Source organism: Notolepis coatsorum (assembly GCF_963971535.1).
Source record: "Notolepis coatsorum genome assembly, chromosome: 11".
Classification (NCBI taxonomy): Eukaryota; Metazoa; Chordata; class Actinopteri; order Aulopiformes; family Paralepididae; genus Notolepis; species Notolepis coatsorum.
In genome coordinates, this window is record NC_140175.1 from 51,899,958 (window position 1) to 51,912,921 (window position 12,964).

At 42.7% G+C, this 12,964-nt stretch overlaps 1 protein-coding gene across 1 annotated transcript in view; it reads right to left on the reverse strand.

Annotated features, from left to right (window-relative positions):
- Positions 1-467: 467 nt before the first annotated feature.
- Positions 468-12,964, reverse strand: part of LOC311237121 (anthrax toxin receptor 1-like) — a gene marked incomplete at both ends in the record, with an annotated part of 163,103 nt that continues 150,606 nt past the window's right edge. Inside the window, one exon of the mRNA XM_084324927.1 lies at positions 468-851. Within this exon, the coding sequence (XP_084181053.1) occupies positions 468-851 (384 nt within the window). The remainder of the gene's footprint in view (positions 852-12,964) is intronic.

Below are 12,964 nucleotides of genomic sequence, written 5' to 3' on the forward strand. Positions count from 1 at the left end.
TCTGACTTTTAACGGCTTTCTCCAGGATGCTCCACCAGTTAATGATCTCCACCAGTAACCAATCCAGCCAGAATTACATTTACAGTCTACAGAAACCATAGTGGCTACTATAGTATGTAAGAAAGAGCAATACCTTAATGCAGTTTTAAGGAACACTAAAGTAAATGATATGATATTCATGATATTCTCATGATGTTATACAATACGGCGCAATGCCACAGCTCATTAGCCACGGTTGTCATTTAATGATCACCTGTTGCCTGTGATTGAATACTATGAATAAGGGTGTTCCCTGAACTGAGAGATAAGGATGTCAGAAAAGGAGTTTTATGCAAATAACTTATTTGAAGTGACACTTAAATCCCATTATGAGGTCACTGGAGGGGCTTTAAATGTTAGTGGTTGGATGTCTTCAGGTTCCCTTTTGAATCTGCCCTTTTCAGTTCATCACTGCCATTTGTAGGATGCTAATGGGAGGGACGTGGTGGAGTGCGGGACGGGGGAGGGGCTCTGCAGGCGGGCGGGGCTTGGGGCAGAGAGGGCAGAGAACCGGTCGGAGAGGGGGTTGCGGAGGGGCAGAACAGTGGAGAGGCGGGCGGGTCAGGTTGAGGGTTCAGGGATGTTGGGGGCAGAGCCCTGTTTGGGGGCGGGGTGTAGGGGGGAGGGGTAATGGAGGAGGATGGGGGAGGGGTGGTGGGCAGAGGAGGGAGGGTGGAGGTGGGGGAGGGGGGCATATGGCTGTGGTTGTAGGGGTGGTGCGGCAGCGTGTAGATGGGTGTGGATGGGTGGTTGTAGATGGGGTAGCGGGGAGTGGGGTAAGGTTTCCCTCTGGTGAAGGTAATGCACCTTCCCTGTAGTGGAGAGAGAGGAAATAACACTGGTTACAGGCAGAAACATCACAACTAGGAGAGGAAGTCTTTAATTAAGTCCACAAGGAGCAATTCGCTTCACAGCCTGGCAGGCACGTGCACACATAGACGTTAAGGGGTGCCTTTTTCATCTCTCATTAGAAAGTGCCCTTTTTATACCACGTTTTATTTTAATTGTATTACTGTTGCGCATATAGATAGACTGCCCTGCCCTTCCAAATGAAAGATGTCACGATAGAATATAAATATTAGGTAAAGAAAGAGAGAGAAATGCCCCATATTCCATGATTGCACCTCTCCCGGACGCGTAAAGATTTTCCCTAACCCACTTTCAGTTCCGCGTTCGGGATCCGCGATCTGATTGGCCACTGACGTTTCTCTCAGCGCCAATCGCGTTACGCCTAGTTCTGCCTCTAACAGCCTGCTAGCTAGCTAATGCCTAGTTCTATCACTGGTTAAGCTTGGCGACTCTTTCGAAGTGCACTGAACACGAAATTAATATCCAGCTGAGCTCACTCGAGTCGAGACCTCTTTTTTTACAGTTACTATTTCAACTTAAACCAAAGCAAGAGTACACATCATCAGGTAAGGTATTTGCCCAACAAAATACATGTTCATTTTCGGGTTTGCAGTGCACTGTATATTTGGGGCATACCTTGTGAAGTTGTGATTGTCTGTGCTTTTCTCTCATGCAATCAGGCAGGCAGGCTAGTACAGCATAACTATCTACACTGGCAACACTGCACTTCCCCCATACTACATTTCTTATTATTCATACCGCGGTGGCATTGCATTATCTCTTTACTTTATGCTTTATCACATTCTCATCTCACGGTCTCACCCCCTCACTTGCAAGATCCATGATGATGCGGCTCTCGTGAATTCACGTCGCCGGATCACCCCTCCATCAGCCCTTCCCTGTCTGTGCTAGGAAAATCACTGTAGCCTTCTCTCTCTCTCTCTCTCTCTCTCTCTCTCTCTCTCTCTAGTAGGCTGGTTGTAGTTTCATTATTGAACAAACAGTTAAACAACCAAACCAAACAACAACTGTACATAAAGTCATACAACTATTCATACAACTAACTATACAGACAATTCCGCGCGGGGGAAATTGTGAAAGTGTGGGTGACGCCTGTGCACCACCGGCCAACGGGAGAGGGTCTCTCGTGAGTCTCTATGACAAACGGTTCAAAGGATACAAAAAGGGGGTGTGGCCTAAGGATCGGGGGAGTGGTCAACATAGACCATTTGAAGATCGGACTTTTCCGAGTTTTTATTTTTTTTCGGAATTTTCCGAGTTTTAGAATTGTTCCGGGTTTTCGGACTTTTCCGAGTTTTTGAACTTATTCGGATTTTTGATGTTTCCGAGTTTTCGGAATTTTCAGAGTTTTTGGATTTTTCCGAGTTTTTGGATTTTTCCGAGTTTTCGGGTTTTCCGAGTTTTTGAACTTTTTCGGATTTTTTGAACTTTTTCGATTTTTCCGAGTTTTGGGATTTTTCCGAGTTTTCGGGTTTTGGAATTTTTCCGAGTTTTTGAACTTTTTCGGATTTTAGATTTTTCCGAGTTTTCGGATTTTTCCGAGTTTTTGAAAGGGGGTGTGGCCTAAGGGGGCGTGGTCTAAGGATCGGGGGAGTGGTCAACATCGACCAATGAAAGGTGGTCAACATCGACCAATGGCACAATCCGCAAGTCTCTACGACAAACGGTTCAAGAGATACACTGAGGGGGTGTGGCCTAAGGGGGCGTGGTCTAATGATCGGGGGAGTGGTCAACATCGACCAATGAAAGGTGGTCAACATGGACCAATGAAAAATGAAAGGATATCCCTACTGAGTACAATGGCACAATCCGCAAGTCTCTACGACAAACGGTTCAAGAGATACACTGAGGGGGTGTGGCCTAAGGGGGCGTGGTCTAAGGATCGGGGGAGTGGTCAACATCGACCAATGAAAGGTGGTCAACATCGACCAATGAAAAATGAAAGAGGATATCCCTACTGAGTACAATGACACAACCCACAAGACAGAGGGCGCTGTCCAGCAATTCAGTACTGCAACACAGTGATGGGCAATGATGGGTTAAGTGGATGATGTCATTGGCAGGTCAGCTCAGCCATGAGCCCTGAGCCTCACAGCTGTTAAGGCTGAACCAATCAGCCGTGAGCACAATGACTTGCATATTCTGAATTTTCTTTACATGACTGCATTGTCACGTTGATTAAAAGAAAACTATAAGACATGAAGCGTTGTGACTCGCACAGAAGCACTACAATGAGTAGGCGAAGGGTTGTGTGCGATATTGTGGCATTCGTGCGATATTGTGGCACTCCTTCGGCGATCGGAACAGAAGGCTAAAAGATAGTGTGAAAAAAGAGATTTCTAGAGTGCGATTGCATGGCGGTCAATGGAGAGGAGAACCTTCAAACAAATGGTCGTCAGTTGAGATAGAAATGTCCAATTCCATTTATTTTTCTTTTGTGAGCGGGCTGACAGCCGTGTCATCGTTTTGATGTGTTTGTTTTATTTCTACGTCCAAAATTGAGATCACACTCGCAATTCACCCAAGGTAGGGGAAAAAAGATTATTTCAGCTGCTACACTCTAAATTGCAATGCATTTCCAATGAGACCGAAATTTTACCGTTTAAAGTCGATTCGTAGCCAGACGGTGGGGTGAAACTTTACGAGTTCGAATACCGGAGTTGACATAGGCAAGCCGCTCGTTTTGGTACCTTTCACGTGTATGGGGCGCGAACGCTCTGGCACGAGTGGTGTTTGCAAAATCGGTGGAATAAAGAATAAATAAAAAGAGTATAGATATCTATAGTGTGGGTGGCAACCTGGCTTCGCCAGGTCACCCCTATCTATAGTGTGGGTGGCAACCTGGCTTCGCCAGGTCACCCACACTAATAAAAAGAGTATAGATATCTATAGTGTGGGTGGCAACCTGGCTTCGCCAGGTCACCCACACTAATAAAAAGATGAACAAGAACTATAGTGTGGGTGGCAACCTGGCTTCGCCAGGTCACCCACACTAATAATGTATTATTATTATTATAATACAATAAATGATTAATTGGTAAAAGTTATTTCAGCAGCTGTATATTCTTTTTTTTTATCCACTTTTTCTCTATATTTTTAAATTTTTTCTCCCATCCCAATTTTGCCTCACCAATTCTCCCTTCAATTCTCCCCTCCCCTGTCTCGAACGTTGCTAGACTATGCCTCCCACTGGTCGGCTGCAGTGAGGACCAAGCCTTGCATCACGTGTCCCCTCTGGTACACGAGGAGGCAGCTGTCGCATCTTTTTTCACCTGAACAGCGCAATCTCTCAGTGGCGAGGAGTAACGCGTGGGAGGCTCACGCTGCCCCCGATACTTCCTGATTCTGCTGTACAGGCGCACCAACCGACCTGTAGGAGTCGCTGTCCACAACGTCCAATCTCCACCCACCGGCTTTCCCACCCCTAACACTGCCAATTGTGTTAGTATGAACAACCAGCCAAGCCGGTAGCAACGCCGAGAACTGGGCTCGAACCCAGCATCTCCTGCGTTAGTGGCGAGCGCCTTGCCCACTGCACCACTTAGCCGCCCCATCAGCAGCTGTACATTCATTCTGAGTTTAAAATATTACCATCTGTAATTAAACTGGATTTGTGTTAATTATGCCTGCAGAAATATGCCCAAAAAAGAAAGAAATCAGAAAAGGAAGGAGAAGGAGCGCCAGGAAGCAGCTAAGGGTAGCAGGTCTATGAATGCATGGCTAGGCTGTAACCCCAAAAAGGCCCCCCAAAAATCGGGCTGCCCTTTTCTCCATTTGAGCACCTGCCCCTCTAAAGTCCTGTGCACTTCCCTGCAGCCTGGAGGCAGGAAAGAGCAAACCTACTGTATGCCTCATGACATACGTTGGTACAACAGCAATATACTGTATACTGTACACACATAAAACAGCACCGTCACATGATCAGGGCTTGGAAATAACAGACTACATGTAATGGGATTACAGCAATCTGATTACCAAAAAGTGGTAACTGTAATCTGTTACAGGAACTGTAAATCAAGGAAATGAAAATAAGTAGCACTATTTGAAATAGTTTACATTAAAACCTCTTAACATGCAACGGCCCACATGTGGGCCCTCTTGAGGATGATTTGCCCACTGGCACGTTGGCGACCTCTAGCGGCTCGGGTGTTCATATTTCTAATACAATATATATACTGTATATATATCGAATTAAAGCCCTATTTGTTGCCTGTCGATAGCCGTTTCAGGTGACAAAATCCGCTCAGCGGTTCTTGAGTTACATGCCGATATGTGAGGAGTGCGCCGAAGTACACAGCAGACTTTACATTTTTTCAAATACCACTCCCGACTCTCAAGTCTCTACTTCCGTCAATCATTTGGCGATCTTGAAGATTATTGGACAGGGTTGTAACCAATGAGTAGGGCTTTCCAATGGTACCCCACGTGGGAATGAGCGAATCGGGAACTAGGTGAAAAGTCATGAGCCAAAACAGGAAGAGAATTCTCCGTTGAATGCATTGTAGTCTATGAGAAAATCATTTTCTGAGCCCTCTCACCTTTTACCAAAACCGCTTCTGATCACTCATTTCTGAACGGATTTTTATCATTTTGGACATGTAGGCATACTATAAAATACTTCAGGCTATGGACCCAAGTTGTCTTTTCAGCCATACCAATGTTTTTGGAAATACTACTTCTGGACTACTAACTACTACAGAAAAACAAGAGTAACAAGTTTTTCTACAACTCAAGTTCAGACCTATGTTACTCTATTTCATTAGCACTGAAAGTGAGTTTTTTGGTTTGCAAAGAAAGTATGCAGTCCTCAAAAACGAAAACGAAAATGGCCAATTGTGGGGGCACCTGTAAGCATCGGGCAAATACGGGGCCATTTTTGTTTTTGACAACTGCATACCTTTTTTGCAAAGCTCAAGAGATAACACGAGACAGAACCAGAGAGAGAGAAAGTCTTCACGTTCAGTAGACAGAGAGAGAGAGAGACATTTGAAGAGATAACGAACTGACAGAAAACTGTTGGGCTCTTCCGGTTGAGTTCAGTTGAGTCTGGATAGTGAGACAGAGAACATCAGGGAGGAAAACGCAGCCCTCCTGTTGGAGTGTTGGAGGAGGGGAGCCACGAGGAGAGAGCGCGCTAGGAGGGATAGGCCACACAACCAAGAGAGATAGAACTTATTAATTGAGTTTCCTTTCTTAGACCTTTAAAGACTTTATTCTTCCTACTTCACTTCATTCTGGATGTGAGACCTTTGTTTATGTAAATAAACTATCCTTTTTTATATGAATGGACGACGACTGGCTGAAAATACCATAATCTTACAAGATGTACCAGCAGGAAGATAAGGAAGGGTCAACATGTACACAGCTAGCCTTCACATTAGGGATCAACATACACAGCTAGCCTTCACATTAGGGGTCAACATACACAGCTAACCTTCACATTAGGGATCAACATACTCAGCTAGTCTTCACATTAGGGGTCAACATACACAGCTAGCCTTCACATTAGGGATCAACATACTCAGCTAGACTTCACATTAGGGGTCAACATACACAGCTAGCCTTCACATTAGGGGTCAACATACACAGCTAGCCTTCACATTAGGGGTCAACATACTCAGCTAGTCTTCACATTAGGGGTCAACATACACAGCTAGCCTTCACATTAGGGGTCAACATACACAGCTAGCCTTCACATTAGGGGTCAACATACTCAGTTAGTCTTCACATTAGGGGTCAACATACACATCTAGCCTTCACATTAGGGATCAACATACACAGCTAGCCTTCACATTAGGGGTCGACATACACAGCTAGCCTTCACATTAGGGGTCAACATACACAGCTAACCTTCACATTAGGGATCAACATACTCAGCTAGTCTTCACATTAGGGGTCAACATACACAGCTAGTCTTCACATTAGGGGTCAACATACACAGCTAGCCTTCACATTAGGGGTCAACATACACAGCTAGCCTTCACATTAGGGGTCAACATACTCAGTTAGTCTTCACATTAGGGGTCAACATACACATCTAGCCTTCACATTAGGGATCAACATACACAGCTAGCCTTCACATTAGGGGTCGACATACACAGCTAGCCTTCACATTAGGGGTCAACATACACAGCTAACCTTCACATTAGGGATCAACATACTCAGCTAGTCTTCACATTAGGGGTCAACATACACAGCTAGCCTTCACATTAGGGATCAACATACTCAGCTAGACTTCACATTAGGGGTCAACATACACAGCTAGCCTTCACATTAGGGGTCAACATACACAGCTAGCCTTCACATTAGGGGTCAACATACTCAGCTAGTCTTCACATTAGGGGTCAACATACACAGCTAGCCTTCACATTAGGGGTCAACATACACAGCTAGCCTTCACATTAGGGGTCAACATACTCAGCTAGTCTTCACATTAGGGGTCAACATACACATCTAGCCTTCACATTAGGGATCAACATACACAGCTAGCCTTCACATTAGGGATCGACATACACAGCTAGCCTTCACATTAGGGGTCAACATACACAGCTAGTCTTCACATTAGGGGTCAACATACACAGCTAGCCTTCACATTAGGGGTCAACATACTCAGCTAGTCTTCACATTAGGGGTCAACATACACAGCTAGTCTTCACATTCGGGGTCAACATACACAGCTAGCCTTCACATTAGGGGTCAACATACTCAGCTAGTCTTCACATTAGGGGTCAACATACACAGCTAGCCTTCACATTAGGGGTCAACATACACAGCTAGCCTTCACTGTCATTAACCTGTTAACGTTCAGCGGCCCGCATGCACACTTCGCGGCACTTTGCCCTTGTCTGTTTTTGCCGATCAACCAATACATTGTTGGAAAGTTGAATTTGCTACCTTTCAATCATCACCCTACTCGACCTATTGCATACTTCCAGTCTCGAGTTACAAGATTAAACATCTGACAAGCGTCATTTGACAAGCCATTCGGACAAGTGACCATGACGGTGAAAATTATTGACCGGTTTTGTAGCCTGCATGAGGGTTGATTCCTACGGTAAAGGGAGAGAAGAAGACAAATAAATTGTTTGTTTGGAGAATTTCTCACTCGCTGTCTATAAATCTTTATTTATAGACAATGTGCATTTACATTAATCATTGTTACATGAAAATATGTTTGCACCAGATTTAGCAGAAGCTAATTTCCATCTGTAGTCTATCCAAAACACATGAAATACAAACAGTGCAAGAGTTCAAAATATATATACACGTAAAATGCCAGACGACATACACAGGACACACAGCATAAAGAGTGCAAAATACATACACATACTGTAGAAATGCAACATAACATGCACATACACACAGCACAGTGCCAAACATAATGATATATTCTTGACATTTAAGATACAAGACAAGTTCAAAAGTACAAAGTAAAAGTAACTGAGTCTCTTGTGTAATCAGATATATACACAAGGAAGTCAGACAGCACCACCTAGTGTTGGCAACATTGGTGACTCAGGAGCAATTTTTTTTGTGGCAGAGCAAAAGTGATCATAGTTTTTTTTTTATCCACATTTTCAATTTTTCTCCCATCCCAATTTCACTGTTTCCAATTCTCCCCTCCCCTGTCTTGAACGTTGCTCGCATATGCCCCCCACTGGTCGGTTGTAGGGAGGATAGAAGCCTTGTATCACGTGTCCCCTCCGGTACACGAGGAGGCAGCCTGTCACATCTTTTCACCTGCCAGCGCAGACTCTCATTGGCGAGGTGTAATGTGTGGGAGGCTCACACTACCCCCGCCATTTCCTGTCTCTGCTGTGCAGGTGTCCCCCAACCGACCTGTAGGAGTCGCTGTCCACAATGTCCAGATTACCACCCATCGACTTCCACCCGCTGACTCTGCCAATTGAGCCAGTATGACTGGCTGGCCCAAGCCGGAGGCAACGCCGACAGCCGGATTCGAACCCGGTGTCTCTTGCGTTGGTGACAAGCGCAATGTCCGCTGCACCACCCAGCCGCCCCAAGTGATCATAGTTTATATAATTTTTTATGTCACTAGGAAGCCTGTTCCACTCTTTGATGGCCTTGAAGGAGAAGGCGGATTGGGCAGAAGCAGAGTTTCTTAGAGGGACCTTGCAGTCACCTCTTGATGCAGATCTTGAAGCCCTTGTTCTCAGCTCAGAACACGATAGGACAAAATGTTTAATAATAATTATTATTAATTATTTTATGAACTAAACGAATGTATAAGAAGATAATTAAATGATCAAAGCTTAGTCATTTGTATTTGGGGAGAATATTACAGTGGTGATGCTGTCTAGATCTTCTGTCCAATATCTTCAGAGCTTGTCCATACAGGGATCTGATCGGATTTAAGTTTTTTTTTTTATTTGATTTGATATTTTTTATTTTCGTGTCTTACATACAGATGTATGCCCAGCCCATATGGGCTTACAAGACACATAACAATAAGTATATAATAATATACTTTACCAATTACTTAACAAATGACATAGACCAAGATGGCCATAAAAAAAGAAAAATACAAGAAAATACAATAAAACGTAATATTATAACACAAGCTGTACTCAATGTAAATAAACAGAAAAACAGAAAAACAAGGTGAATTCAAATACAATTATATAGGATACAGTGTGTTTTGTCTCAGGTGCCATGCCTTCTCCAAAAATCCTGCAAAACCGAAGATGTCCTCCACAAAAAAACAACTCAACATACAGCTCTCAGACTGCCAAAACAAATCTGGGTTTGCAAATCTAAGGTAGTTTGATTGGCTTGCGTCCAGCATGGCATGCAGTATATCATATAGGACAGGATCATAGCATTTAGGTAAATTTTTGCTGCCTCTGTTGTTAAAGCATTTCTAATATGGCGGAAATTCAGAATGTTAAACTTTAAAACATGAGCCATGTGTTTTTTAAAAGTCAGTTTTGAGTCAAGAGTAACTCCTAAGTATTTAAATTCCTAAAGAAATTTGATCACTCTCCCCTTTACAAATATATCAGGGTCGATACTTTTCCTGCTTTGTTTACTCAAATACATAGCCACTGTCTTGTAAGGTGTGTAAGGCACGATTGATCAAGCCACTCCGCTACTCTGTCCATAGCATTGGATAATTTGGCAGCAACTTCAGCAGGTTTTTTTCCATGGTTAAGTATGACTGTGTCGTCAGCATACATCATGATATCCACTTTGTCACAGACCGTAGGGAGGTCATATAGAGAACAAGAGGGGGCCGAGAGTCGATCCTTATATATTACAAGATTGAAAAGGGGATCATTTATTTTTGACCCTGACGCATTGAGGGCATCAGACAGATAAGATTGCAGCCAATTTAGTATGTTCGCTGAGAGTTCGAATTTGGCTAATTTAGAGAGGTGAACAGAGTGGCTCACAGTGTCAAATGCCTTCCGTAGATAAGAAAAACACTGTTCCTGCTATTCCCCCTTTGTCAAGCCTATCCTTGACAACCTCAAGGAAGTAACAACAGGCAGTTTCCGTGGAATGATTCTTACGAATTTGCATAGGATGTAATAATTTTTATTTTTTAATATGAAGCTTCAACTTATCTGTAACCACTTGTTCAATTACTTTAGAGATAGCTGGAAGTATATTTATAGGCCTATAGTTAATTACTTCCTGTCGGTCACCTGATTTAAAAATTGGAGTAATGATGGCTGACTTCAGGGCTGATGGAAACACACATATATCCAAAGAGAGGTTGGTAATGTGTGTTAGAGGTAAGGTTAAGGTATCTCTGTGTTTTTTAATAAAGACTGGGTCAAGTCCCCATGTGTCTTTAGCTTTGGAGTTAGATAGAGTAGTAATAACTTTGGAAACACTTAATTCATTTACATAAGAAAATTGCAGTTGTGGGTCTTCAAATGTTGGTACTGTTGGCACTATAGGGGATTGAATATTTTAAAAGGGTTTACTTAAAAAGGGTTTACTCAACTCTGAAACAGAATTAATAAAATAGGTATTAAAAATATTTGCCACCTCATGGCTATCACTCATTGTGCAGTCTGCAGCTCCATTCAGTGCTCTATATCTCATTTTGTTTAGCTGTCTAGTCACTAAAGTTAAATTGTGATCAGAAATACCTGTGATGAGATTATAGGTTTTGGAGACACGATCAGCTCTGTTTGTAAAAATTAAGTCCAGTAGAGTTTTGGAAGTTTTAGTTATTCTCTGGGATTTTTTATTATCTGAGTCAGTTGGTATTTGTTTGTCAGATCCTTAAATTCTTTATGTCGGGATTTGTCAAGCCAATCAAAATTAAAATCTACCAATAAGATAAGTTCTTGGTTATTACAAGATATCAGCCAAGTTATTAAAAAATTAATAATTTTCCTTAGGTGGTCTATACATAACAATAACATTAAAACACATTTCAGGGGAGAGTATAATTTTTGCTCCAACTCACTCCAAGGCATTTTCAGGGAGATCAAGCTGTTTACACTGCACTGCTGTTTTTAACATATAACAGCACCCCACCACCTTTACCTTGAGTGCGGTCTCTCCTAAAGATGTTATAGCCTTCAATATGAGTAATACCAGAGGGAGTGACCGGTGTCAACCATGTTTCAGATAAACCAAGAAAGTCCTAATTAGAATCGGTCAGGAGTTTTTCCAGTTGTTCAGATTTTGACACCATACTTCTGATATTAACACATTCAGTGCCAACGACGAGATTAGTCGGCTTAACTCGCCATGCGTTGAGTGCCAAGACCAGAGAAAACTCGTTTTTAATCGTTATTCCTTTTATTAGCAATATCTATTCATTTTTCATCCATCCAGCCTGACGTTATCATTGGGAATGCGTCTGAGCTCGAAAAAGGCAAATACCGCCGCCTATCGTCTCCCGGATGGTATTGCACATCATTGGATTGGATTGGGTGGGCATGTGCATCAGAAAAAAAGTCCGGTCCGGGGTTTTCCCTTTTCTGGCAAGCAGTATCTGTTACCACATTCACTGGGGAGGCTGGGTGGGAGCAGCTTTCGATTATGTTTTGTGTTTTGGACTATAACGTTGGATCAATAAACGCGATCAATATTTGGAATGGCGATCAGGAATTGGATTAATCTTTTTGCAGAACATCTGATGTGAGGTAAGGACTCTTATGTTACCAGTTTTGGGTTAATCAGATGTTTCTTTCACAGCGATCACAATGTGTGTGTGTGTGTGCGTAACGTTAGCGCTAAGCACGGCATGGATAATCGATTTTTCAGCCCGCTTCTCTAGCGTGCATAAGTACACATATACTATCGATAATCGAGCGTTTATTTGAAAGCGATTAATAAATCAGCCGAAAAATGACAACGTGTTTTGTGTATTCCACTAAAGAGCTATTATCGCGGAATTTCTCTGGAATTACTAGAACTCTCCAAAACTATACTCGTATTCAAAACGGTATAAAACAGAAATGTACCAATGAACCGTTTCGTACATGTTGACTGCAAGAAAGTCATTGATAAGCGAGGGGTGTTTTAGACCCATAGCCATAATTTAAGATATAGTTTAAAGGCCCACTTGCAGGTTAAACCCTACTCTTCAATTATGGGTAGTTTACATCATTGGTATCTAATTTCATAATATTTTTTTTTTCATTTGACGCCGGAAATTCCACTAAGAAAGGGTTAAAAATGTCCACGCACGAATAACATGTATGGAGCCAATCAAAAAGCGTATCAGACGCTATCAGTGCCGTGACGTCACTGAAGGTAACTTTTCCCTACTTCTCATCCACTACAATGGAGTTTGACGAGTGCAGAAAGCCATTTCCTTGATCCAAATGGACGCCTTACAAGACGAAAATGGGTTTAATCATCGGAGAGACTTTGATGGACCTCTACTACTGCATTTTTGGTTGAAACAAAGGTAGTTATAAGGTTTTTAATGTCGTAAAAAAAGAACTACATTTACCACTAGGCAGCCTGTTGTTCAGTACAGCAGCGCTATTGGCTGTCGCCTTATTCCCGTCACGGGTCATAGTACCAAGCTAGCTAGCTAACATTAACGTTAGCATTATGTCTA